The sequence below is a fragment of the Peromyscus leucopus genome, chromosome 23 (genome assembly GCF_004664715.2).
Source record: "Peromyscus leucopus breed LL Stock chromosome 23, UCI_PerLeu_2.1, whole genome shotgun sequence".
NCBI lineage: Eukaryota > Metazoa > Chordata > Mammalia > Rodentia > Cricetidae > Peromyscus > Peromyscus leucopus.
In genome coordinates, this window is record NC_051082.1 from 44,681,780 (window position 1) to 44,707,758 (window position 25,979).

Here is a 25,979-nt window from a genome sequence, read left to right on the forward strand (position 1 = left end):
TCAGCACCTCACTGCTCTCCTCTCGTGAACAGGCAGACCCTAACGCTGAGCATCCCACACTGTCAGAATACTGACTGTTAGTTGTTGTTGTTGTTGTTGGTTTTTTAAGAATTTTTTTTTTTTTTTCGAGACAGGGTTTCTCTGTGTAGTTTTGGTGCCTGTCCTGGATCTCGCTCTGTAGACCAGGCTGGCCTCAAACTCACAGAGATCCACCTGCCTCTGCCTCCTGAGTGCTGGAATTAAAGGCGTGCACCACCACCGCCCGGCAGATTTTTATTTTTTTTTATTTATTTTTTTTTTGGTTTTTCGAGACAGGGTTTCTCTGTGTAGCTTTGCGCCTTTCCTGGAGCTCACTTGGTAGCCCAGGCTGGCCTCGAACTCACAGAGATCCGCCTGGCTCTGCCTCCCGAGTGCTGGGATTAAAGGCGTGCGCCACCACCGCCCGGCCAGATTTTTATTTTTAATTGTATGTGTGCACATGTGTACATCTGAGTACAGGTGCCCAAGGAGACCAAAAGAGGGCATGAGAGCCCCTAGAACAGTGGTTCTCAACCTATAGGTTGAGTGACCCTTTCACAGGGGTCACATATCAGATATCCTGCATATAAATATTTACATTATGATTCAGAACAACAGCAAAATTACAGTTATGAAGTAGCAACGAAAATTTTTTTGTTTTGTTTTTTTGAGACAGGGTTTCTCTGTGTAGTTTTGGTGCCTGTCCTGGATCTCGCTCTGTAGACCAGGCTGGCCTTGAACTCACAGAGATCCGCCTGGCTCTGCCTCCCGAGTGCTGGGATTAAAGGGGTGCACCACCACTGCCCGGCAACAATGAAAATAATTTTATGTTTGGGGTTACTACAACCTGAGGAACAAGGCTGAGAACCACTGTCCTAGAGCTCAGCTTGAGTTAGAGGAGGCTGTGAGTCACCCAGCGTCGGTGGTGAGAACTGAACCTACATCCTCTGCCAGAGTGGCCAGTGCTCTTAATGGCTGAGCTGTGTCTCTGGCCCTGACCGTGAGTTTTGAGCCCCACTGGCCAGTGCAGTCAAAAAACCAGCAACAGAAGACTCAACAGGAAACCAGAATTTTTAAAAACTTTAACAATTTATTAGTCTTATTTCCCAGTAAAATATCCACATAATGTCAGAAGAACGGAATGATATTCAGCTGACTACCTTGAATTAATTCCACATAAATATTGAACATCTACAAACCTCAGGGAATCATCGGACCAAGTAGAAATCTGACTTTTCAGAGCGGGTACTGCTCTGCTATTGTCGCTAACGCAGCCATGACGGTAAGTTGTGATGGTAACAAAGGTTTGCCGAGGTTTCACAGAGGCGGGCGCTGGTGAGCCTTCAGAGTCAATCCAAGAAGAAGATGTTATTGAACTGTGTGGCGCAGAGTTTTTTCACCTCTTCTGCAGAAAGACCAGAAAACAGTGTGTCAAGGAACACAGCTTCTTTCCTTAAAGGTTGGATGGTTTGATCAGCACCTTCAGTTCTTTGGGATAAAGTTAGGTAATAAGTGAGTCGGCATTAATTTTGATTTTAAATTCCAGAGGCGTAAGCAGCCATAACAAACACATTAACCAGTAGAGAAGGCATTCGGAGGAACTGGCAAACTCCCGAGACCTTGTTTCCCAACCCACCAGAAACCCCATTCTTCGGATCTGAAAGAAGGGGTTTGAGGAGTGCCTGAGATACCCGTGGGTCAGGGCACTGGAGGTGTGAGGCTCTTCAGAAGCTGATGGGGTGCACAGTAACTGGCTACAACCTTGAGATGGAAGTCCAGCAGTCCACAGAGATAATGACCTTGATTACTACACTTCCACTTCATCTTAACTCCTGTGGTGCTAAGAATGGAGCCCAAAGCCTTGAGTATGCTAGGTAGTGCCACTGAGCTACAAGCCTACCCCTCTAAATCCCTGTGTTTATCTCAGGTACGCACTAGCTGATGCTTTTCTTGTACACAAATATTAATGCAAATATAGGTATAAAATGTCCTAAGGCTGGGCACGGTGAGGCTTCTGTAATCACAACCTTTAGGAGAAAGGCAGGAGGACGGTTTCAAGTTCAAGGTCAGACTGGTCTACATAGCAACTTTCAGGCCACCCCGACAGGAGAGCTTGTCTCAAAAAAACAAAACAAAAACCTCAAAACAAACAGACAAAAGAAAAGATGGAAGACCCTCGATCTCCTTCACAGTGTGCTTAACGGGATCTGTCCCCTGCCTGCGCTGCTGGCGGTGCCAGTCTACGGCCGAGCAGCAGAGGCCCGCACACCCTTTCTCCCGGACAGCATTCACTGTCCAGAGCAGCTGCGGGGTCACACTGTGCAGAGCCAGCCCCGGCCCACCTTGATGGGACGCAGGGAAAACCGTCTGCATTCTTCTGCTCATGTGTACAGACGGTGACGGCCACGTCAATCTGGCAGCCTGGTTGGAGAGACTTGTTCTTATCACAGGACATATAAAGGGACCTCTGCACAGTGTGTACGGCTGTGGGCTGTTTGTTGATTTACTTTCCTTTTTGTAGCACTTCAGAAAACAATCGGCTTTTTTTTTCCAAGACCAGACTGGCCTTGAATCCAGAGATCCGCCTGCCTCTGCCTCCCAAGTGCTGGGGTTAACGGCGTGAGCCACCATCACCCAACACGAAATCAGTTTTCTTTTAAGGCACTGTTAAAGTTAATACTTCATACTCATTTGTGTGTGTGTATGTGAGGACATGGGTGTGGGCGTGCATGTGTGTGCCATAGCACATGTGTGGAGGTCAGAGGACAACTTGTATGTCTGGGACAAACTCATGTCACCCAGCTTGGCAGCATGTCCCTGTACCCACTGAGCCGTTTCACAGGCCCTACTGGGTTTTTTTTGAGATGGTCACATGTAGTCCACCCAGTCTGACCACAAACTCACTATGTAGCTGAGATGATACTGACCTCCTGATGCTTCTGCCTCAGCCTCCTGAGTGCTGGGACTACAGGTGTGCCCCACCATGTGCAGGTTCTATAATGTTTCTTAATACAGGGAAAAGATAATTTTGAAATATCGGTGGCATTAAAATTGAAATACCAAATCCTATTTACCATTGACTTCGATCAGGTTTGCGTTTTTTTGATTCAGAATCACATACAGTTCCCGCTGATCAGACTTCTTCCCAACAACCCAGTAATCGCTCATGGCTTTCACAATGATTTCTTCATCTTCATCTGCTCTGTAAGAAAGTTTCAGATGGGATAGTTTTATATACACAGCTCGACTGTGAGGAGAAAAAGAATTCAAAACAAGAAACGGCACTAAGCTGTCGTTATAAACATCAAGGAATTATGTGTGAATGAAAGGCAATTTTGTGTGGCGTGGAACCAGCACCCACAAGTGAGTCGAGCCTGCGCCCTTTTCAGGGGCTCTGCATCACTTGGTCCAAAAGAGATTAATTGGCTGGGCATGCTGGCATATATCTATAATCCCAGCCCTGGGAAGGCTGAGGCAGAGGAATCACTCTGTAGCCATCTAGGCTATAGAGTGAAACTTATAAACAAATAAAAAATAAATACAATTCCTTTCAAGTCTATTCTCAGAAAGACAACAGCTACTTTGAGGAGCTGCTAGAATTACCTGGTAAAGTCACTGTTGATGTCACCCAGAATCTTCATTAGGTCTGGATGCACAGATGTGAGAGACACACTGGGTGTTTTCCTCATGTGAATTGTACTTTTCTCTGCTAAATTCATGTGGTTGAAGTAGATGAACTTAAACTGGGGTTCTTTTTCAGACCTGTCCAAACATGGCATTGAGATGGTAACAATTTGAAAGAATAATTTCACAGCCACAGTGTGAAAACTTTAAAACTGTAGAAGGACATGTGACCTTGTCTCAACAAACAAACAAAACCCAAGAGAACCCCTTGAACACAATATTCCTGGACTAAAACTGTGTGGCAGGGCTGGCATGGTGACTCAGAAGGGAAAGGCACTTGCCACCAAGCCTGAAGACCTGAGTTGGGACCCAGGACCCACGTGATGGAAGGAGAGAACCGACTCCTGCAAACCATCCCCTGACCTAGACACACACAATAAACAAATGTAATTAACCAACTATATAAAGGTCTTGTATTTTCAATGGCTGGGTGTTCAACTCAAGAATCTCAGTGGGGTCTGGAGAGATGGCTAAGCAGTTAAGAGCACTGGCTTGCTCTTCTGGAGGTCCTGAGTTCAATTCCTAGCAACCACATGGCAGCTCACAGCCATCTATAGTGGGATCTGATGCCCCTTCTGGGATGCAGGTGCACATGTAGATAGAGCACCATATCCATAAAATAAATAAATCTTTAAAAAAAGTATGAAAAGGTCTCAGCAGTAACCAATGCTCCATCTAATAATAACATGTAATATCTAATACAATAGAATTTTCCAGAAAGCTGGTCTACTTCTTTAACAAAATATTTTCCCTGTTATGTGATTGTCTAAATGAAAGTATACTGTCTATGAAGTCCGACTTATTTACTCCCAGTCTGTGGCAGAACTGACCTCTGCTGACCTCAGTTTAGGAGACTAACATTTCATTTATCTCCAGTGCTGGGAATGAATGTGTGTCCCACGAAGTAGTCAGCCATGGGACTGCAGCTCACTGTGTAAGTTCAACTTCCCACTATCCCCAGTGAAAGCTATATTGAGCGGCAACAGCCTCTTCCACTGAAGTAAGATGAAATCCAGATGGGGACATACCTCTCCCTTTCCTAGAGACACCACAGGTGGATGCTGCCGTGTTAACACTGCCCCACGCTTCAGTGAAGCCACTGCCACCTGACCACAGCAGTTGGTGTACAACAGTAAAGTGACACAGATACAAACCCAGATATTCTCTTGTTGATATTAAACTGCTCACAGATGTCAGAGGCCAGCACTGTAAGCTGAGGCCCGACGATGCTGTCCAACCTTCGGCAAAACTCCAGCGTCAGCTGCGTGGAGGCTGCAGGGGGTAAGGAACAGCACTCAGCGCTACAGTACTCTGTGCCCAACAGTTCCTACTCATTACTGTTCCACACTTGACAGGATTCCAATGAAACACTGACTGATCAACTAAATGAGACACAGACAGTCAGATGCCCCTTCCTCCCGAATTGAACAGAAATAGGAAAGGTAGAGATGGTGATAGTTAACATGAAAACAGAAGCCTTTTCACTAGAGGGGAGGCTTCATAGACCTTAAGCAGTGGCAAACTCGCTGCCTCCCCAGAAACACCTAAAGGTCAAGTCTTTCTTTAACACACGTGACACAGCACTCGGAGTCGCCTGCTGTCTGAATCATCTCAAACATCCCTCACTTAACCTTGAGTCCTTCGAGGGCAGGCCCCACTGCCACCCACCAGTCAGGAAGCACAGGGAGGCATTGGTCTACTGCTGGTCAGTGAGGAGGACTTCAAATGTAACCGGGTCAATGAAGGTGACAGAGGTTCCAAGTGGGGAGCAGTGATTAAAACAGCCTCTCCATGGCTTGATCATTTAGGACAGAACCCAGCCCACTGCAGAGAGCTGACCCAGTAGGGTGCACGCAGACCCACGAGGGCACCTACCATCGATCATAAAGCATACAGCTGCGCTCATGGCCTGCGGAAAGACAAAGCAGAGGTTACAACTGGTACAGAGAGGAGGAGCAGGGACTGTGAGCAGCTATGGGAGCTTGGCTATTTCAACAAATCCACTGTAAGAAGACGCTGCTCTATCACCCAGAGCCGTCGGGAGGCGGGCTGAGCAGAGGCTAATATGAAGGAGGGGTGGCCTGTTTGGTATGCTACCGTGCATGGCCTCATCAGTCAAGGACACAAAGGATTTACAAATGAAGTGGCATAATTTAAAATGCTCTCAAAACAAAACAATGAACAGACAAAAGACTGGCATCTGAAGCTGGGCAGTGGTGGCACAAGCGTTTAATCCCAGCACTCAGGAGGCAGAGGTGGGCAGATCTCTCTGAGTTCGAGGCCAGCCTGGCCTACAGAGTGAGTTGCAGGACAGCCAGGGCTACACAGAGAAACCCTGTCTCAAAACACAAACAATAAGAAGATTAGCATCTTATTAATTCAACTTTGATGGGTGCCTGGGATTTCATTGTTCTAGTCTCTCTGTGTACACTTGACAATCTCCATTAAAAAAAAAAAAAAAAACTTAAAAGAGACATGTTGCTACAATCTTGCCTCCTTTTATTCTACCAAATAATTACAGTTATGACAGCAACCAAGACCATAAATAAAACTAAAACTGCCAAGTGTGGTGTACATACTTATAATCCCAGTACTCAGAAGACCAGGGCAGGAGGATCAGGAGTTCAAGGGCAGTCTCAGTTACACAGAAAATTCAAGGTCAGCCTGAGCTACAAGAGACCATGTCTCAAAAAAGAAACCAAACGGGCTGAAGAGAGGCCTCGCAGTGAAGAGAATGCGCTGCCCTTGCACAGGACCCGAGCTTAGTTTCTAGAACCAAGCTGGGCAATTCACAAAACTGCAGCCTCGGGGATCTGGCAGCTCTGGTCTCTGTGCGCGTGAGTGAGTGTGAGTGTGTGTGTGTGTGTGTGTGTGTGTGTGCACCTGCATGAAGACTAAAGGAAGGCATCCATCATCTCTGCCTTATTCCTTTGAGGCAGAGTCCTTTCCTAAACCTGGAGCTCACAGGTTTTTGTTGTTTTTCAACTAACCTGGCATCTAGCAAGCCCTAGCGACCCTCCTTTCTCAGAACTCCCCCACACTCTCCAGAGCTGGAGATACAGGTGCATGTGAGACCAGGCCTGGCTCATCCTGTTGGTGCTGAGGTCTGAATCCAGGTCCTCACTCTTGTTCAGCAAGTGCCCTCAACCACTCTGTAGCCCTGGACCGACTTCCATCTCTGCTCACTCACTAACAAGCTATACCTAGGAGCAAAGAGGCTTTTCAGGGTTCTGTTTTTCTCATGAACTAATGACCTTAAAGGTGATCTTGGAGACACCCCCAAAAGCAGTTGGTGTCCAAGGTAAAGATAGTCCTGGGGACTCCTGAACATTGTAACTAGAGGCCACTGAGTTGATCCCTGACTACCTTAAATGGGTGAATTACATCCCCAAAGGCTATTTAAAAAGATAAGGACTCTATATAACACATGCCAACATCACAACTTCAACTACAGACAGAGCCTGGAAGTGGAAATCCAGTTAAGAATATTGCACCCGGCTCAGTGAGAGTTCAGAACCCTTGTCCCAGAGCACTCAGAGGACTTTAGCTTGACAGACCACAGACTTGCTCCTGCTCACTTGCTGCTTTAAAGTCTGCTTATTCCTGCTCCAGGCCAGACCCACTGGTGTGGATTCCCGGGGTTCTCTTGGTCACTCTCCTCAGGCTGCTGCACACAGCTGTGCCCTAGACTGAGAAAATGCAGGGGTGCAGAGACTCTACCAAGTTTGTCCAACTCTCAGTCTCATCTGTGATTGGTTTGGTTTAATAAAGAAACCTATGGTGGGCTGGGACACCGCTCAGTGGAAGGGTACTTGTCTAACATCACGAGACCTGGGTTTGCTACCTGGCACCAAAAAACTAACATTATCACTGTCATTGTCATCATTATCAACAACAATATCAAAGCCTCAGTGTTGGGTCAGATGAGGTGCTTTCCTATCACTGTAGCAGACATTCATGGGGTCTTTCCAATCTGGAAACCTGTGTCCCTCTGAATGAAGCATTTTCTCATAGTTCCTTTACCATTCTCCTCTCCCTGTAGAATTAATCCATCCCCTTTTTTCCAATCTTATCTGCCATAAATTTTAGGTGGTGTGGTGTGGAGTATGTTTAAATAGTACTAGAGATGGAACCCAGGTGTGTGCTGGCTAGCTTTACGTCAACTTGGCACAAGCTAGAGTTATTTGAGAAGGAACCAGAATTAAGAAAATGCCTTTTAAAAACAAAAAACAAAAACAACAACAACAACAAAACTCTTCTGCTCTCTCCTCCGGGCCTGGCCACGCTCTCTTCTGTCCCGCCCCCCTCCTAATAAAGCTCTGATACTGGGGAAGGGGGAGAAAAAGAAAATGCCTCCATACACTGGCCTGTGGGCAAGTCTTGTTTAGTGACTGATATGGGAGGCCCAGGCCATGGTGGATGGTGCCACCCCTCACTGGTGGCCCTTGGTTCTATAAGAAAGTAGCCTGAGAAAGTTGTAAGGAGCAAGCAAGTAAGCAGCACCCTCCATGGCCTCAGCATCAGCTCCTGCCCTGACTTCCCTGCAGGATGGACTGTGCTATGGAACTGTAAACTAAAATAAATCCTTTCCTCCTCAATTTACTTGGTGTTTTATGACAGCAATAGACACACTGACTGAGACACTGATGGGTGACGTCATTCTGTGTGCTGTGAATATGTGTTGCTCTGACTGGTTGATAAATAAAGCTGTTTGGCCAATGGCGAGGCAGAATAAGGTTTGGCAGGACATTCTAACTAGAGAGAGAGGAAGGAGAAAGAGCAGAGAGACACTGCCAGCTGCCACCATAAGAAGCAAGATGTAAAGATACCAGTAAGCCATGAGCCACATGGCAAAGTATAGATTTATAGAAATGGGTTAATTTAAGATGTAAAAGCTAGCAAGCGAGCTCTTTAGGCCACAGTTCATAATTAATATAAGCCTCTGCGTGTTCATTTGGGTCTGAGCAGCTGCAGTACCAAGGGACCGAGAGAGCTGGGCGGGACCAGGAAAACTTCAGTTATAAGACACCAGGGCTTTGTGTGTGCTAGGAAAACAACACTGAGCTACTTCCTTCCATAACTGTATCTTATTATTTTACCCAGGATGGGCCAACTTACCTTGACCCTTCTAATGAATTTCATCTATCAAAAGTTATATTTTCAGTGTGACTGGAGAGATGGTTCAGTCATTAAAAGCATTAGCTGCTCTTGCAAAGGTTAGAATTCAGTTCCCAACACCCCTGTGTGGCCCACAACTGCCTCTAACTCCAGCTCTAGGAGTCCTGATGCTTCCACAAGTACCCTTGCATGTGTACACACACGCACACACATATGCATACACACACGCACACATAAATAAAAAACTTTTTTTTAATAAAAAATTTTTAAAAACTATATTTTCAGGGTGGTGAAATGGAGAGTTACTATATAAAGGACAAAGAGTTCTTGAAAGAGATGGTGTTAACAGTGTATACTTTATCACAATAATTTTTTTTTTTTTTTTTTTGAGACAGGGTCTTGTTATGTCGCTCTGGCTGGCTATATTATGAACATTGGAACTACAATGGAACTCATTATGTAGACCAGGCTGGCTTCGAACTCAGAGATTCACCTGCCTCTGCCTCCCTGTGCTGGGATCAAAGCATGCACCACCACAGCCAGCCACAATTAAAAAAAATTTTTTTAAGTGATAATTTCAATTAAATTGAGATTACTATAATGTGTTTGTTTTGTTTTGTATTTTTGGCAGGGGCAGGGGGATACACACAATGCTCACACTCTAAATGCTAAGCTGACCTCGAACTCATGACCTTCCTGCTTGGCTTCTAGACTGGAGCCTTCTCTACTCTCAGGTATTGCTTTTTTTGTTGTTTTGTTTTTGTTTTCAAGACAGGGTTTCTCTGTGTGCCCCTGGCTGTCCTGGAACTCACTCTGTAGCCCAGGCTGGCCTTGAACTCAGAGAGCTGCCTGCCTCTGCCTCCCAAGTACTGAGTTAAGGCAAGTGCTATCACCACCTGACTCAGGCATTGCTTTTAATCTTTCCATTATCCAGACAGCAATGGGATTCCCTCAAACCATGTCATTCTTCCTGTGTTCCTGGGACATAATTTCTAAGCCTTTGAATTAAAATACATCTATAGTTTCAGATATGAAAGAAGATAGACTTGTGATCAGTTTTCCTTCTTGTACCCCAACTGACTAGGGAGGGAGAGGGGTGGGGAGGAGGGGGAGAAACACTAACCAGGCATGGTGGCATACACCTGCAGTCCCAGCTACCAGGAGGCAGAAGTAAAGACTGCTTGAGCCCAGGAGTTGAAGACCAGACTGGGCAAACAGTGAAGCCTCATTCCAAAATGAAAAGAAAATTCGACCTAACATACACACATGTTCTCACAAGGAAGTATCATGAAACAAAAAAAACCGTCCTTACGATTAGTCTAAAACTTCAGCGTTCTGAGCAAAAGCAGAACTCACTGAAGTATGGCTGTGGTGGACAGATGGGAGGCATTTGTGCTCCATGGCATTACCTCTCACAGCCTTTGGTCTGTGGGCACTCAGGACTTTGAATGCTTGAATATCCCACCTCAGCCAGTAATTCTTTCACTAGCAGTAAAATTGCCTAAAAGGGTTGAAAACAAACTTCCTACTGCAGAAGAGCACCCGTTTTGAGTTTTATAGAAATCAGAGCTTGCAACACCTTTTCCAAGAAACATTTAAGAGGATTGAACTGGTGCTGGTCTACACATGCAAAGGAGGTTTGCTTTAGTATTCATCTGTAACACTGGAGGGAAAACAGTTGTTACCTTATAAACAATTAAATGGAGCTCTTCATAAGTGTCATCTGTATTTACAAAAATTTTGGGGAATCTGCATTTTGCTTCTGGATCATTAAGGTTCAAGGGTCCAGTAAGAAATCTTAAAAGTAAACACAGAGATGACTCAACTCAATGAGGTAAATTGTAAACAAACATAAACAGAACACATTCCTAGTCAATGGATAGCAATGTTTTGTTGATGCTAGATGCCATTCGGTAAACACCAAATCAGAACACAATAAAGAAACAGTTTAATGTCACTGGAAACAATAGAAGTTCCTTTCCGGATTATTGCTGGTAGGGCAATTTAATGCTCATGATTTTATCTTTACCAGAAGAGATAATGAAACCCAATACCGTAAACCAAACAACGAAAGTCCTACCTTCCATAGTGTTGAAGATTTCCTGGCATCTCTGCCCTTATTGGGGAATCCCTTCCTGCCAACTGCAAGCATAACAAATGTTGAGAACAATTAGATTTCTTTACTTTCACAGTTTGACAAACAGAATTCCTATCTGCAAGTTGGTCTCATCATGCCATTTTGCTATATCACTTTCCTGTATTCCTCTCCACCTAGGTAAAAAAAAAGCCAACTACATTCTTAAGTTCCTGTGTACGCCCACAGCACTGTGCTGCTCTAAGGCCTGACCAGGGCTGTTTGCAGTGGCAATGGTTAATGCAGGGACCTGCTAACTGTCAGCGTGCTGGGAGTAAGTGACTGAGTGGTCAGTGACAGAGCAGGTCATCTGTACCAGCCTTCTGCCACTTCCTCTAAGGCTCAGGGAACCCTGAGGAAGGGAGGGTGAAGGATGGGAGAGCTGGAAGATGGCAAGGAGAACAGTATTAGCAATAATACAACAATGGAAAAAGAACATGAAGCCAGGAGGAAACAGTTTGGGGTTCTAGGGAAAGCAGAAAAAGCAGCAGTGCTTGTGGGTGTGGCTAATACACACACCATACGGACACAGCATGTCTGAAAATTTGAAAGACAATATAGTAAAACTACTACAAAGTACATGAAGAGCTACCTAATTTTAACCAGGACAGTGATAATGTAACTCCATCTAAGCCTAAATCCACAAACTAATTCAAGAATAACTGAAATTTCCATGAGGCCTAAGGTTCTTAATGTCTTTCCACACTACCCCATGGAGACTGTCTCCTGTCCACTTCCTGCATGTGGGAACTCAAAGTTACAGAAGTGCTTCTAAACATCAGTGGCAGAAGTCAACACCAGGCTTGTCTGGGGTCAAAGTATCTGTCCTCATCCAGGACACCAAGTTTCCTCAAAGATCTGTACTTATCATGCTTTGGTCTTGCTGAAAAATATTGTTTCAAGAGCTGGAGGGATGGTTCACAGTTAAGAGCACTGGGTTTGAGTCTCAGCATCCACGTTGAGAGCTCACAGCCATCTGTAACTCCAGTCCCAGAGGATCCAGTGTCCTCTTCTGGCCCCTTTGGGCACTGTACGCACATGACACACAGACAACGGTGCTGGCAAAATTCCCATATATATAAAACTAAATACATTTTGAAAAATGTTTGGTGCTTTTCTGGTTTTAACATATGTAATAGTTTGAATGTCATTGGCCCCCATAAGCTCACAGGGATTGGCACTATTAGGAAGTGTGGCTTTGTTGGAGTAAGTGTGGCCTTGTCGGAGGAAGTGTGTCACTGTGGGGGTGGGCTTTGAGGTCTCATATGCTCAAGCTATGCCCAGTGTCTCAGTTCACTTCCTGTTGCTTGAGGATCAAAGACAGAATTCTCAGCTCCTTCTCCAGCACCATGTCTGCCTGCATGCCACCATGCCCCACCATGATGATAATGGACTACACCTCTGAACTGTAAGCCACCCATGTTTTCCTTTACAAGAGTTACCATGGTCATGGTGTCTCTTCACAGTAATAGAAAGCTTAACTAAGACAACATATGACCTCAAAATATCCCCAATGTATAGTATACCCAGTGGTGAAAATGCATGGCCCAATACTAATCTATGAGAGAAGCTCTCAGATGTACAAATTCAAACTTCCCTGCTGTGTTGTAGCTTTCCACATTACACACACTGTTCTTAAGGCATGTAATCAAGTACTGGATAGTCTTCTGTTGTGGCACCATGCTATCAGAGGATGGCAAGTATCAGAAGCAATTCCTTGAGGGATGTGCTTACAAGCAAGGCTTTGAGATCTGACAGAGTAGTCCTGGCTTTGCCACATTCTTGATGGAAAACTATATGGTTTGAATCTAGAATGTCCCTCAATGATTTGTGTGTTAAGGGACTGGTCCTCAGCTGGTGGTGCTACTAACAGGTGACTGTACCTTGTGGATGCCAAGCTCATTGATGGCAAAATCCATTGATGAATTCAAAATTGAATGGACTATTTGAGATGGGTTCTTATTGGAGGAAGTAGGTCACTAGGCATACCCTGGAAGGATATATCTATCCTTGGTTGCTTTCTCCTTGCTTCTCCACCCTGAGGTAGGCAGCCTCTGCCACATGCAAGCAGCCAACCTTTGAAACCTCTGAGACTGACAAATCAAGCTCTCCCCAACAGAGCTGTTTTCCTCAGGTGTCCTGTCAGTGACACCTGACAGAGTGCTGATGTCCCCTAAGCCTGAGCAACCTCCTGTTAAACAGTGTAACCAACTCTTGAGATTACTACAGGAGTCATGAGGCATGCAGATATGGTGGGCAATGAGAACACCGCTGGTGCACAGTAAGTACTCAACAACTGTGTCTGACCTGACTGGAAAAGAGCTACGTTCTGGGTGAGGCTCTCCTCAAACCTCTCTTTCAATGTTTGTTTTCTTGAAGTGATGAGACTGGAACCCAGGGCCTTGTGTATGCAAGCAAGTACTCTGCTAGTGAGCCACGTGCCTCTCCTTGAGTTTATCAGAGAGGTTTTTCCATTGTTTCAAGTCAAGGCCTTAAACACTGGCAACAGATGGTGGGATGAGGGCGAAAAAAGAGCTTGCAAAAGGACAGAGCAAGCAAAAATAATGATGTTATGGGTGGTGAGCACTTTTCACTTTCAACCTAATTAAACTATAAAAGGATACGTTGGGGAGAACACTAGTGCTTAATGTTCTCTGTGGAAAGCTGGGAAATGAAGTACCACTGTGACAGAGCAAGTCAGGCAGTAAGTCACCCACTCACAGTGGAGACGAAGATGCTGCAGACTCAACCAGGGCTCTCACAGACCCCTGGCACTTCAGAGTTCTCTGACCCTATCCAGGACCCAGTTTTCTCTCTAACCCAGGAATTGCTCCACCTACTGCCTTTGAACACAACAAACCACAGAAAAGATGACATACGTGGTTTCTTATGTGACCGTGACCGACCAATACGCAGCTAAATATCCCTGAGTTTCATATACCAACATGAAGCAGCTCAGAAGAGTCCTGTGCCCATCTTACTGCACCCACCTCCACCTCCCGTCCACTATGCGCACATCTTCATCTGTAGAATGCAATCATACCTCGGGTTCGATGTGCCTGGGGAACAGTGAGGTGGTGAGATATTTGTACAAAATCCTCATGTCATCTTGTTCTAATCCACTCCTGAAACATCAGGAAAACACTGGTTACAGTTTGGAATTGGTCTTCTGACTTCCCTGCTCTACAGTAATGCTCCTTTTTGTCTTTACATTATATGAAGATGCTGAGCCGGGGGTGTAGTTAAGATAGGAGAGCGCTTGCCTAGATTGCATGAAGCCCTGGGATCCACCCCAGCACTGCATTAAAACCAACCAAGCAAAATGGGCATGCTGGTGCACACCTGTAATCCCAGCACTCAAGAAGTTAAGGCAGAAGGATCAAAGTATCCTTTGGGAGTTAGAGTTCAAGGCCAGGCCACACTACATGAGACCTTGTCTCAAACCAAAGGCAAACAGAGACCCCTGTCCTCCAGCTGGGAAATTCAGGAAGGAAACGCAAACCAAGTGCTGGCACTAGCACTGCATGCTGACCTGCCGGCAGCTGCTGCTCCACAGTTCTATATTTTAAAGAAGACTTGAAACAAAAGCCCCAGCGGGGCCAGCGAGAAGGCTCAGCAGGAAAAGGCATTTGCTGTGCAAGCCGGGTGACCTGGGTCTGGAACCAATGGTGGATGGAGAGATGTGTGTGCACTATTTTTTTTAAGTCCAATAGACCTGACTTTCGGGCTGAAACCCACAAAGGGTTACTTAGGGAACAGGAGGAACCACACGCTTCATTCTAGTAGCACACATCTTGGCACCCTGGCCTACACAGTGAATGTGGATTCTGGAAAATACTGAGAACCATAATATCAGAAATATATGTGGATTTTACTTCAGGCAAATCATGTCATTTCAAATGAGGCAGGAATCAGGGAAAATGCTGGGAAGTGACAGACATCCACCTGTGAAGAGGTGTTTGTTGTTGTTTGGGGACAGGAGAGAAACAAGGAAACTGAAAAGTCCTGGGAGAACAGCATAAATGCCTCTTCCATTTCCTGTCGTGTTAGAATGAGCTCTGGCCTTCCCTGCAAACAGCTGCTGCCCCGTCCTGCACGCCTTCACTTAGATAGTGCACCGGGTCATCTCCCACACTACCCTCTGCCTTCAGGATTCAATTCTCATGAGTCCTGACCACATACAAAGTGCAAGAGGGGCTGGGGACATGGCTTGGCAGTAAAGTGCTTGCCACACTAGCATGAGGACCTGAATTTGGACCTCAGCACCCACGTAAAGAGCTAAGTGTGACCTGAGCTAAGTGTGACATGCACGCCTGCAACCAAGTGCTGGGGGGTGGAGACAGAAGCATCCTGGGACTCACTGGCCAGCCAGCCTACTTGAATCAGATAAATAAAATAAAGATAAATGTTAAAAAATGAAAGCAAGGGCTTGGGGATTTAGCTCAGTGGTAGAGTTCTTGCCTAGCAAGTGCAAGGCCCTGGGTTCGGTCCTCAGCTCTGAAAAAAAAGAAAGAAAGAAAGAAAGAAAGAGAGAGAGAGAGGGAGGGAGGGAGGGAGGGAGGGAGGGAGGGAGGGAGGGAGGGAGGGAGGGAGGAAGGAAGGAAGGAAGGAAGGAAGGAAGAAAGAAAGAAAGAAAGAAAGAAAGAAAGAAAGAAAGAAAGAAAGAAAGAAAGAAAAAAAGAAAGAAAGAAAGAAAGAAAGAAAGAAAGAAAAGAAAAACTCTAGGGGTCCTGGAGCAGAAATAGATGTTCTGTGCAAAGAAGGGAAAAGGGGTCAAAGTCTTTGCTTCTTGCATAGCAGCGCTGACCCACAGAAGGCTGGTAGGTGGTAGAATTTCCAAATCAACCACATGGACAGCTACAATAGTTATCTTTTGCAGAAGTAACTGAGATGAAAAAGAGGAAGGAGAAAATAAAATCAAAATCGAGATACGACTTTCCTTTTGAGACATATGTAAGCACTGGGGATGAGGGCTGAGGCAGGAGGATCACAAACTACATACCAGCTTGAGCTATATAGTGCGACCCTATCTTAAAAAATAAAATAAAGTGCCGGGCGGTGGTGGCGACGCCTTAATCCCAGCACTTGAGCAGAGCAGCGGATCTCTGTGAGTTCGAGCCAGCTGGCTACCAAGTGAGTCAGGAAAAGCGCAAAGCTACACAGAGAAACCCTGTCTCGAAAAAAAAAAAAAAAATAAATAAAATAAAATAAAATAAAGTGACCAGAAACACAATGAAGCGCCCGCCAGGCCCAGGACAGCTCGGTGGGTAAGGAAGGGTACTTGCTATGCAACCTGATGACCGAAGTCTGAGCCCCAGGACCACACAACACTGGAAGGAGAACCAACTTCATAGGCTGTCCTCTGACCTCCACGTGCATGCGCCCACACATGCATCACACAGTAATAATAAAAACCCAGAGACTTTTTTCTCTAGCTTAAATCTCAGCAATTCATTTGTGCACACGTGGTACTTACACTCTATCGAACTGGCTTCTGTTTATTTGTGTGCAGCTCTCTGCTGTCATTACTTCAATGCTAAGTGGCCTTTTATCTGTCACCCTGACTGTCTGTCACTGGGGGGGACACTAAGTCATTGGAGAACAGCTCCCTCCTCCTGCTCCTACCCCTCTTCCACCTGTTTTTCACTATCCATGTATGTTTATGTGTAGGAGTGTGTATGGTATGTATGCAGGTGCACATGTGTAGGTGTGCATGGGAGTGTATGCACTGAGATACGGAGGTCGCAGGGTAACACCAGGAATCCTCAGTCGCTCTCTACTTCATTCACTGAGGCAGGCTCTCTCTAAACTAGCTAGCTAGCTTGCTCTGGAGAGCCCCGTCTCTGCCTTCGGACACCACACCCCCTGCATTCGTGTGGGTTCTGGGGATCTGAACTCTGGTCCTCACACTTGTATAGCAAAGGGCTGTGACCAACCACTGAGACATCGCCTCAGTCCTGGCTCTAGTCTGAAGCTCCTCTGCTTGGTAATTTTAATTGTTTATCACTCCAGCTTTGTGCTAAGTAGGTCTTCCAATCTGACAATTCCTACACAGAATTTCCCTGCTAGTGTCCATTTCCTGTGTGACAGACAGCCTCATCAATTGCTGTTGTGTTTATTACTCTGACCTCGGCTCTGACAGGCCAGGCCACAGGGTGTTACCTACCAGATGAGCTGGTCGTTGTAAAGGAACGCAGTGTATTTGACTACACTTAGGCTTTCTTCCATTCTGTTAATAAAGGACTGGATTTTCAAGTAAGTCATTTTATCCAATGGGAAGAAGCTGATTCCACCAAAAATATCAAGGAGGTCACATGACTGCAAATGCAGGGTCTGCAAATACTGTGGGGAAAATAGACACAAGGTTAACAACAGCACACTCAAGACCGTGCTCATCACCAGAAATAATCTCACGATAGGCTGCTAGGTATGGCCCAGGCATACACTGACAAACAGCTCAATGACAAGTCTAACAAGCAGCAAGTCAAGAGCGACTGGATTTTAAATCAATGCCAACTTTGAAATATAAAAGTTAAAAGCTCACTGTTGACTTGGTACGTTTCATCTCTTAGGATTAAGTTCCTTAAGAATCCATGTGATAGAACCATGGACACAATGCATTCTGAAGAGCATTAGTCAGGCCAACAGTTGACTCATAACAGGATAGTAATGAAGACAAGAACAGGGACTGAGACAGATGGCACCAGAGTGACTTATTACATTACCATGAGAAATGCTTCCAGATGGCTCAGAGATAAAGCACTTGCCACACAAGCAGGACTGGAGTTCAGATCCCAGCACCCACATGGAAAGCCAGGCGAGCATGAGGGGACAGGCAGAGACAGGGGACCCTGGAGCAGGCTGGCCAGCTAGACTTACTGATATGGTAGCCTCTGGGAGAGACCTTGATTCAATGCGTAAGATGGAAAGCAATTGGGAAAGACACGCAGAATCAACCCTAGGCGGCATGCACACAAACAGTAATAAGTGACAATACAAAAACAGGTGTGAGAGATGTGGTGGTTTGAATGAGAAAGGCCTCCATGGCTCAGGTCCTTAGTCGATGGGACAGTTTTGAGGATTGGGAGGTGTGGCCTTGATGGAGGGCACCTGTCACTGGGGTTAGGCCTTGAGGCTTCAAAACCCCAGCCACACCCAGTCACTCCTTCTCTTTGCCTGCTGCTTATAAATCAGATGTAAGTTCTCATCTACTGCTCCAGCTCCATGCCTGCCAGCCTGTTGCCATGCTTCCCACCATGATGGTCAGGGGCTCACCCTCTGGAACTGTAAGGGAGCCCCCAGTTAGATACTTTCTTTTATAAATTGCCTTGGTCATGGTGTCTCTTCACAGCAACAGAACAGAAACTAAAACAAGAGGTATTTTAGGGAGAAAATAAACTGAGAATTATTACTTGAACATAAACTGAATTTGACAGAGGTCGGGGCAAGTGAAGCAAAACCCAAGTACGGTGAAAGAGACTGGTAACTATTTAGAGGTATCATCACTTGGGACACATTACATTCATGTGACTGAACTGTGTCACAGCTGTGTTAGTCAGTGCTCTATTACTGTGAAGAGACACCATGACCATGGCAACTCTTAAAAAGGAAAACATTTAACTGGGGCTGGCTTACAGTTTCCGAGGTTGAGTCCACTGTCATTCTGGCGGAAGCATGGCAGCAGGTAGGCAGACATGGTGCTGGAGAGGGAGCTGACAGCTCTATATCTGGATCCATGGCAGGAGGAAGAGAGAACCACCTGGACTGGCTTGGGCTTGTGAAACCCTGAAGCCCTCCCCAGACACACACCTCCTCCAGCAAAGTCACTCCTACTCCAACAAGGCCACACCTCCTAATCCTTTCAAATAGTGCCACTCCCTGATGACTAAGCATTCAAATCTATGAGCCTATGGGGGCCATTCTTATTCAAACCACCACACCAGCCAAAGCCCTTTTCCTTGAATTGGTACACACGAGGCCTGTTAGGACAACAGAACCAACACAAGCTGGGTGTGACAATTCACATTTCTAATCCCAGCACTTTGGGATGCTAAGACAGGAGGATTACTGTACTATGAATCTGAGGTCAGTATAGGCTAACCAGTAAGATCCTGCCTCAAATTAAATAAATAAATGAAAAAGAAAGGAGAGAGAGAGAAAGAGAGAGAGAGAGGGAGAGGGAGAGAGAGTGTGTGTGTAATAAAAGTGTGCTCTGGTAACTGGTTTAATTTTTCTAACCAGCTAACCCACCACACAGTAAGAATGCTTTTGAAGTAAGCCTCCCTGCACATACACAGACGCAGGGAGGACAAGATTAAGCTGAATCATGTCTGGAAGCTGCTCCAGGAGCCTGGGATGGCGGCAGGTGCTCTGTTCCAACAGGCTAGGTTACAGGCCTGAGGAGCTCCTCACTGCTCTGGATTTCCCATAACAATTCTCAGGTTCTTTGCCACATTCAAGGTCTGGGTTTTAAATCTAAAGAAACAAATTTGGAGGTTGGGAAGATGGCTCAGTGGGTAAGAGCTCACACTGCTCTACAGAGGAGTGGAGTTTAGTTCCCAGGATCCTGGGGGGAAAGCTCACAACTGCCTGGAACTCCAGCTCCAAGGAATCGGACATCCTCTTCTGACCTCTATGAGCACTGCACTCATGTGCACCTACCCACACACACACATACACATACATACATTTTAAGATATACAAAGTAAATTGGGCCTGGAAAGAAGGCTCAGTGGTTAAGAGCACTGGCTACTCTCCCAGAGGACCCAAGTTCAATTCCCAGCACCCACATGGCAGCTCATGTATATCTGTAACTCCAGTTCCAGGGCATCTGGCACCCTCACATAGATATACATGTAGGCAAAACACCAATGCACTATATATTATATTATATTATATTATATTATATTATATTATATTATATTATATTATATTATATTATATTATTATATTTACTATATTATATTAATTATAAAATAAATAAAAAACAAATTTGCCTGCCTCTATATTGCTCCATAACCCCTCTGGTGTCGGAGATCAACCAAGGTTCTCATCCAAACCAGCTAAGTGCTCAGCCACTGGCTCATATCACCAATGGCATCTCTTTCAAGATGGGTTTGCATACTGTTAAAGTTATAAATAAAATTCGGGACACTTACCCGATGGAAGAACTTCTCCAATCTTTCTTTCAGAAGCTTGACACCTCCATCTTCCATGGCTTTCAGAAATGTCCCATTAAAAAGCTAATGGTGTAAAACAGGGTGGAAAGTAAAATCAATGTCCTGGCTACACAACGTCTCGGGGAATAGGCTCTTCTTTTTCACCTTTTAACTAGCTCCGTTAACACCCTCCAGGTCCTTTTGAGCATAGACAGTATTTGTGAGAAATAACTTACAAATTATTATAAATTATAAATTATACATAACTTATATCTCCTAGAAATGTCAGAGAAGCTACACCCTGGAATCTCATCCACATGGCTGCCTACACAAGACCTGAGCGAGGATAACACCTCGTAGATGTAGATGTGCTAGCATGGAAGGGAGAATTCTCACGGAAGGGCCTCAACCCAGATTACAAACTGTAGGCAACTAAGGAATGTTGAGAGCAGGAGAAACAGTCTCCCCCACCAGACGGCTATCCAATACCAAGTGGTCAGCTCTGAAAGCGTGTACATACAAGTAACATTATATAGACTGAGCAGGTTTATATATATATATATAAAAACACATATATATTTATTTATTTAGGTTATATATGTGTGCATTTAGGTTACATATGTATGTAATACATATATATACAAACATATATACATATGATTAAAGAGGAAGAGACCGTGAGAGAATGGACTGGGGGGGGGTATGTGGGAGGGCCTGGAGGGAGGAAAGGAAAGGAGAAATTATTGTAATTATATTTTAATTTCAACAACATAAATATAAATTCTTTTACAACAGTGTCTGTAATGCCTGTCCTTCATCTGCTCTTTCTCCCCAGCTACCTGATGTCCTTCCCGCAGGCAGTGCAGATGCGGAAGCCACGCTTACCTTGTACATGCTATAGCACTGCTGTAGCACTGAACTGTACACCTTGTCCTACAAACAAGAAAACAGCATCTCACTGGATCCAGGACACAGCAACGGGACAATTCTCGGCAAATCACATGATTATTATACACTTGGTCCTACGGTAGTTGTATGCTGAAATTACAGGCATTTAAATTCAAATTTACAAACCAATAAGCCGCTTTTAGAAGGGCTTCACACACAGATGACCAGTGGAAGGCGTTAATAAGACAGGGCACTTAAGTATTTTTAGAAGATTATGTTAAAGTAAGCAATGAACGTAAAACTTTGCTATGAACCCCAAGAAGGCTCTTAAAAGCTATCTAGTTAAATGTAAGTTACTCGACATATCCAGGAGTGCATTTTCCTAAAAGCACGGGAACAGAAGCTGCACATTACCAACAGTTCCTCCTCTTGGTATTCCACGACTGGCTTGCCATCTTTACTTTGCTTTTCGATGATAGGATTCCGAACAACCTAGGAAGTTTGATAAAAAGGAAATTATATAATGATATGACTGTATGTTTTAAACTTTCTCCTAAGTTTTAAAATCTGAGGCTGGGAATATAGCTCAGTGGTGGAATGTTTGCCCAGCATAGGCTTGGGTTCCAGCTCCAGCTGCAAACTACAGATAAACAAGAGCCATCAAGACGGCTCAGCACTTAAAGGCACTTGTCGAAAAGGCTGCTGACCTGGAATTTAGTCCCTAGGGCCACATGGTGGAAGGAGAGAATAAACACTCTAGCGGGCGGTGGTGGCGCACACCTTTAATCCCAGCACTAAGGAGGCAGAGCCAGGCGGATCTCTGTGAGTTCGAGGTCAGCCTGGTCTACCAAGTGAGTTCCAGGAAAGGCACAAAGCTACACAGAGAAACCATGTCTCAAAAAAAAAAAAAAAAAAAACACTCTCAAGTGGCCTTCTGACTTCCACACCTGTGCTACGGCACACCTCCCCTGCCAAAGTAAATAAATAAATATAACAAAAAAAAAAAAAAAAATAGATCCACACATGTGCTACAGCATACCTCCCCTGCCAAAGTAATATAATAAAAAAATAGAGATCCATACATGTGCTATGGCACACCTCCCCTGCAAAAGTAAATCAATAAATATAATAAAAAATATACATGAAGAAAATAATCGAGAGAGCTGGGGGATGACACGAGGGCTTGAGTTTGATCCCTAGCACCCATGTAAGAGTGGGGCATTTTTAGCACTCAGGAGGCAGAGGCAGGTGGATCGCTATGAATTAGAGGCCAGTCTGGTCTATAAAGAGAGCTCCAAGCCAGCCAGGGCTACACAGTGAGATCCTGCCTCCAAATAAATAAATAATAAATAATAATAATAAATGAATGAGTTTTTAAAAAGTGGGATATGGTGGCATGGTTCCAGCGTTAGGGAGGCAGAGACAGATGGCCCTGGAGCTTGCTGGCCAGCTAGATTGGCACAGCTGGCCAGCCTCGGATCTTTGTAAGAGACCTTGCTCAGAAAACCAGGTGGGCTCCCGAGGAACACGGAACGGCACCCGAGGCTGACACGTGCACCCATAAACATACACACAGGCCTTTAATCCCAACATTCGGGAGGCAGAGGCAGGTGGATCTCTGTGAGTTCAAGGTCAGTCGGGTCTACAAAGTGAGTTCCAGGATAGTCAGAGCTGTTACACAGAGAAACCCTGTCTCCCATTCCTCTCAAAAAAAATGAGTAAACGCACACATGCTCACCGTCACTCCCACAAATACACAAAAATCATTCAACATGTTATACCACTAGACACAAAGTTACTTTTGTTTGTAGTGTCTATTCCAGAACTCAGCAGGGGCCTATGCCTGGCAGGCAGCACCTACTACTGAGCTCCATCTGTCAACAGAAAGCTCCTTTCTTTCTTTCTTTCTTTCTTTCTTTCTTTCTTTCTTTCTTTCTTTCTTTCTTTCTTTCTCTCTCTCTCTCTTTCTCTCTCTCTCTCTTTCTTTTTTTTTTTTTTTGAGACAGTGTTTCTGCATGTAGTCCTGACTGTCCTGGAACTCATTCTGAATAGAAATTTTGATTTTTAACTTGCAACCAATTTTACTGTGATTCCTAAGGATACAAATCCCCAGAACTTTACTATGACTGTATATTTACATATATTTACCATGACCATCCAGAAATTTTCCTCTGGTTCATTGAAGAACTGTCTATTCTTCTGTGTGTGTAAAGATTTTGCAGGTTTCGATGGGCTGAAAGTCCTAGGGGAAAAAATGTTTTAGAAACATGGTTGGAACAACCCTAGTGTAAGCCGAAAGAATTCACCAATCTACAAATAACAAACAAACAAAAAAACACATAAAGAAGTACCTTGTAAACTGTACAATTGCTTCACATAATCCAACATTTCTAATTTTTTCATTCTTTTCTACTTCATTTGGATGATAAAACAAAATTTTATTTTCTTCCTAGAGCAGTAAGAAACAGAAACACAGCATTAATGTCAGCATTTATGAGTTTAACATCCACTTCTCCCATCACAGAGGCTAAGGACAAAACCTAAAAATGTCTTTAGAAATCCATCAGTGTTACAATTGTGATATTCATCAAATCAATCACATTTCATCAGCAGTACAAGATGAGGTTCATGAAAATCCCGGATTCTTTCCACGTGTCACCAACCCTCTCGAGGAAGATGCTGGTATGCACGGGTGCAGGAATACAGATCGTCCAGTTAAACCAAGTCGGTTCAAAAGCACTTGGACTGACAGCCTCTAAATAGGACTGTGATTTGCTTACAACAAAACACAGCTCGGGGAGATCCTTTGAGGAAGTCACCACGCTCAACTCCGAGCAAACAAAAACTCTTGTAACAATACATTTTTGGGGGTAGAAGAAAAGATTAACTTTCTGAGGCTCTTCCAAGTTTGGTTGGTTTCGGTTTTTGTTTTTTCCTCTTTGGGGAGCTATGGTCCACCAATCTGGTCCCACCTTCGCAATCACAGACTTTTCAAGAGAGAAGACAAGTTCAATTTTAATGGCCCGGAATTGACTCCGAGGGAAAGACATTCCAGGCGGGCGGAGGGATTAAACTGAAGGACCTTCACTGACAGCACCGGCGGCCTGCGTTGTCAAGTCCCGGGGACACATCCCTCCCGGCACGAAGCAGGCTCGGTCGGGGCGGAGGGCGCTCCCCGCGGCCCCCGAGCGCTGACACCGACCGCCGGGCCCCCGCCCGGGCCCCCTCGGTCTCCGCAGCCCCCCGGCGTACCTCTCCCTCGCGCGGCCCGAAGCGTGGGTTATAGATGAAGAAGCTCAGCAGCGCCGGCGGGAACTGCTTTTCCTGGGCCGCCCAGGTCCCCGTCCCGGCCGCCGCTGCAGCCATGCCGGCCCGGCCCCCACGTCGGGAGCCTCCCCTCCGCCCGCTCAGACGGCAGCCTTAGGGAACACCGCACTTCCGCCTCCCCAGCCGTGGCCCGGAAGAGGTCGCTGCTGACCCAGAAGAAGAACCTGCCGTGCCCCGTCCTATTCTGGTACGTCCGGGTAGACCCGGTTCCCGCGTATTTCAGGGCTGTAAGGTTTCTCATTTTATTGGCTCTTGGATGCCTATCATGGCTAAAGGCGAAGACCATGAATTTCAAGAAAAATGTAACAGTGGATGGTTTTTTGTTTTTGTTTTTGTTTTTAAGACAGGGTTTCCCTATATAGCCATGGCTGTCCCGGAACTCACTCCGTAGAAGAGGCTGGCCTCGAACTCACAGAGATCCTCCTGCCTCTGTCTCCTGAGTGCTGGTATTAAAAGGTGTGCGCCATGGCTGCGGTATTTTTGAAGTGTGAAGAAGCATTTAGCGGAGCACAGGCATGTGTACTGAAGCTTGGCCCATTTACATCCGTTTTGTTTTGTTTTGGGGTTTAGTTTTCCAAGATAAGGTTTCTCCGTGTAGCAGATCTGCTGTCCTAAAACTCGCTTTGACCAGGCTGGCCTCGAACTCACTGAGATCCACCTGCCTCTGCCTCTGACTAAAGGTGTGCGCCACCACACCCAGCGGACATCTGTTATTTTATTTTATTTTATTTGACATCTATTTATTTCTACTACGGAGAGGAGTATGTCATGGCTTGTTGAAGTCACTTCTCCTCTTCAGCACCACATGGAATTGGGCGTGATGGTGCATGCCTGTAATTCCCACACTGAAGGGAGGATCCTAAGTTTAAGCTCATCCTTAAATAGCACCTCTACTTATATTAGTTGTAAGCAATGGGCTATAAACAAAGGCAAAAATGTCAAAATCTACCTTCCATGGACCTGGAGAGGAGGCTCAACAGTTAAGAGCACCTGCTGCTTTTACTGAGGACACACATCAGACAGTTCATAACTGCCTATAACTCCAGATCCAGGGTATCTGATGCCCTCTTCTGGCCTCCATGTGTACCAGCATCAATGTGGTACATATACACATATAAAATAAATAAATCCCTTTTTTTAAAAAATCTACTCTACTACTGACAAAATAAAGCTGATGTTTTGGGAACAAGTGAAAACATGTAAATCTATAGTCTTCTTGGTGAATAAATTAACAGGCCAAGTGGAAACTATCCTGTCGATTCCGATTTCATCAGCCTTCTTAAGTGTTTGTGAGGTAATCCCATACCCTAACAGTTGCAGAGGAGATCCGGGATAGGTGTTTGCTTGAAATTGGACTCTTTGAGCACTCATTTACACAACACTAACCTGTAATTGCTACACAGAACTGTGTAAACAAGCAAATCGACAAGTATGTCCCAGCTTTGCTTCATTTTCATTTTGATACAGAAAGAACTATCTTGAAAACCCATAAGTTAGCTAGGCATGATGGCACAGGCTAATAATCTTACATTTGGGATGTGGAAACTATAGGCTAGCCTAAGCTACATCATGAGACCCTGTCTCAAAAAAGGTTTTGTTGTTGTTCCTTTAAATAAACAAAACAAGGTCTCGAATACCCCAGCCTGGCATCA

At 45.1% G+C, this 25,979-nt stretch overlaps 1 protein-coding gene across 1 annotated transcript; it reads right to left on the reverse strand.

Moving 5' to 3' along the window:
* Nucleotides 1-1,088: 1,088 nt before the first annotated feature.
* Ccz1 (CCZ1 homolog, vacuolar protein trafficking and biogenesis associated) lies at nucleotides 1,089-24,452 on the reverse strand. The gene is made up of 15 exons (XM_028890292.2): nucleotides 24,253-24,452; nucleotides 23,352-23,449; nucleotides 23,149-23,242; nucleotides 21,415-21,492; nucleotides 20,998-21,045; nucleotides 20,113-20,196; nucleotides 17,121-17,296; nucleotides 13,998-14,079; nucleotides 10,901-10,962; nucleotides 10,506-10,617; nucleotides 5,578-5,611; nucleotides 4,857-4,974; nucleotides 3,622-3,780; nucleotides 3,093-3,220; nucleotides 1,089-1,423 (listed from the first exon to the last, which is right to left on the reverse strand). Exons 1-15 carry the CDS (start codon nucleotides 24,364-24,366, stop codon nucleotides 1,368-1,370), a joined length of 1,443 nt encoding a protein of 480 aa, XP_028746125.1. The 5' UTR covers nucleotides 24,367-24,452; the 3' UTR covers nucleotides 1,089-1,367.
* Between the last annotated feature and the right edge of the window lie 1,527 nt (nucleotides 24,453-25,979).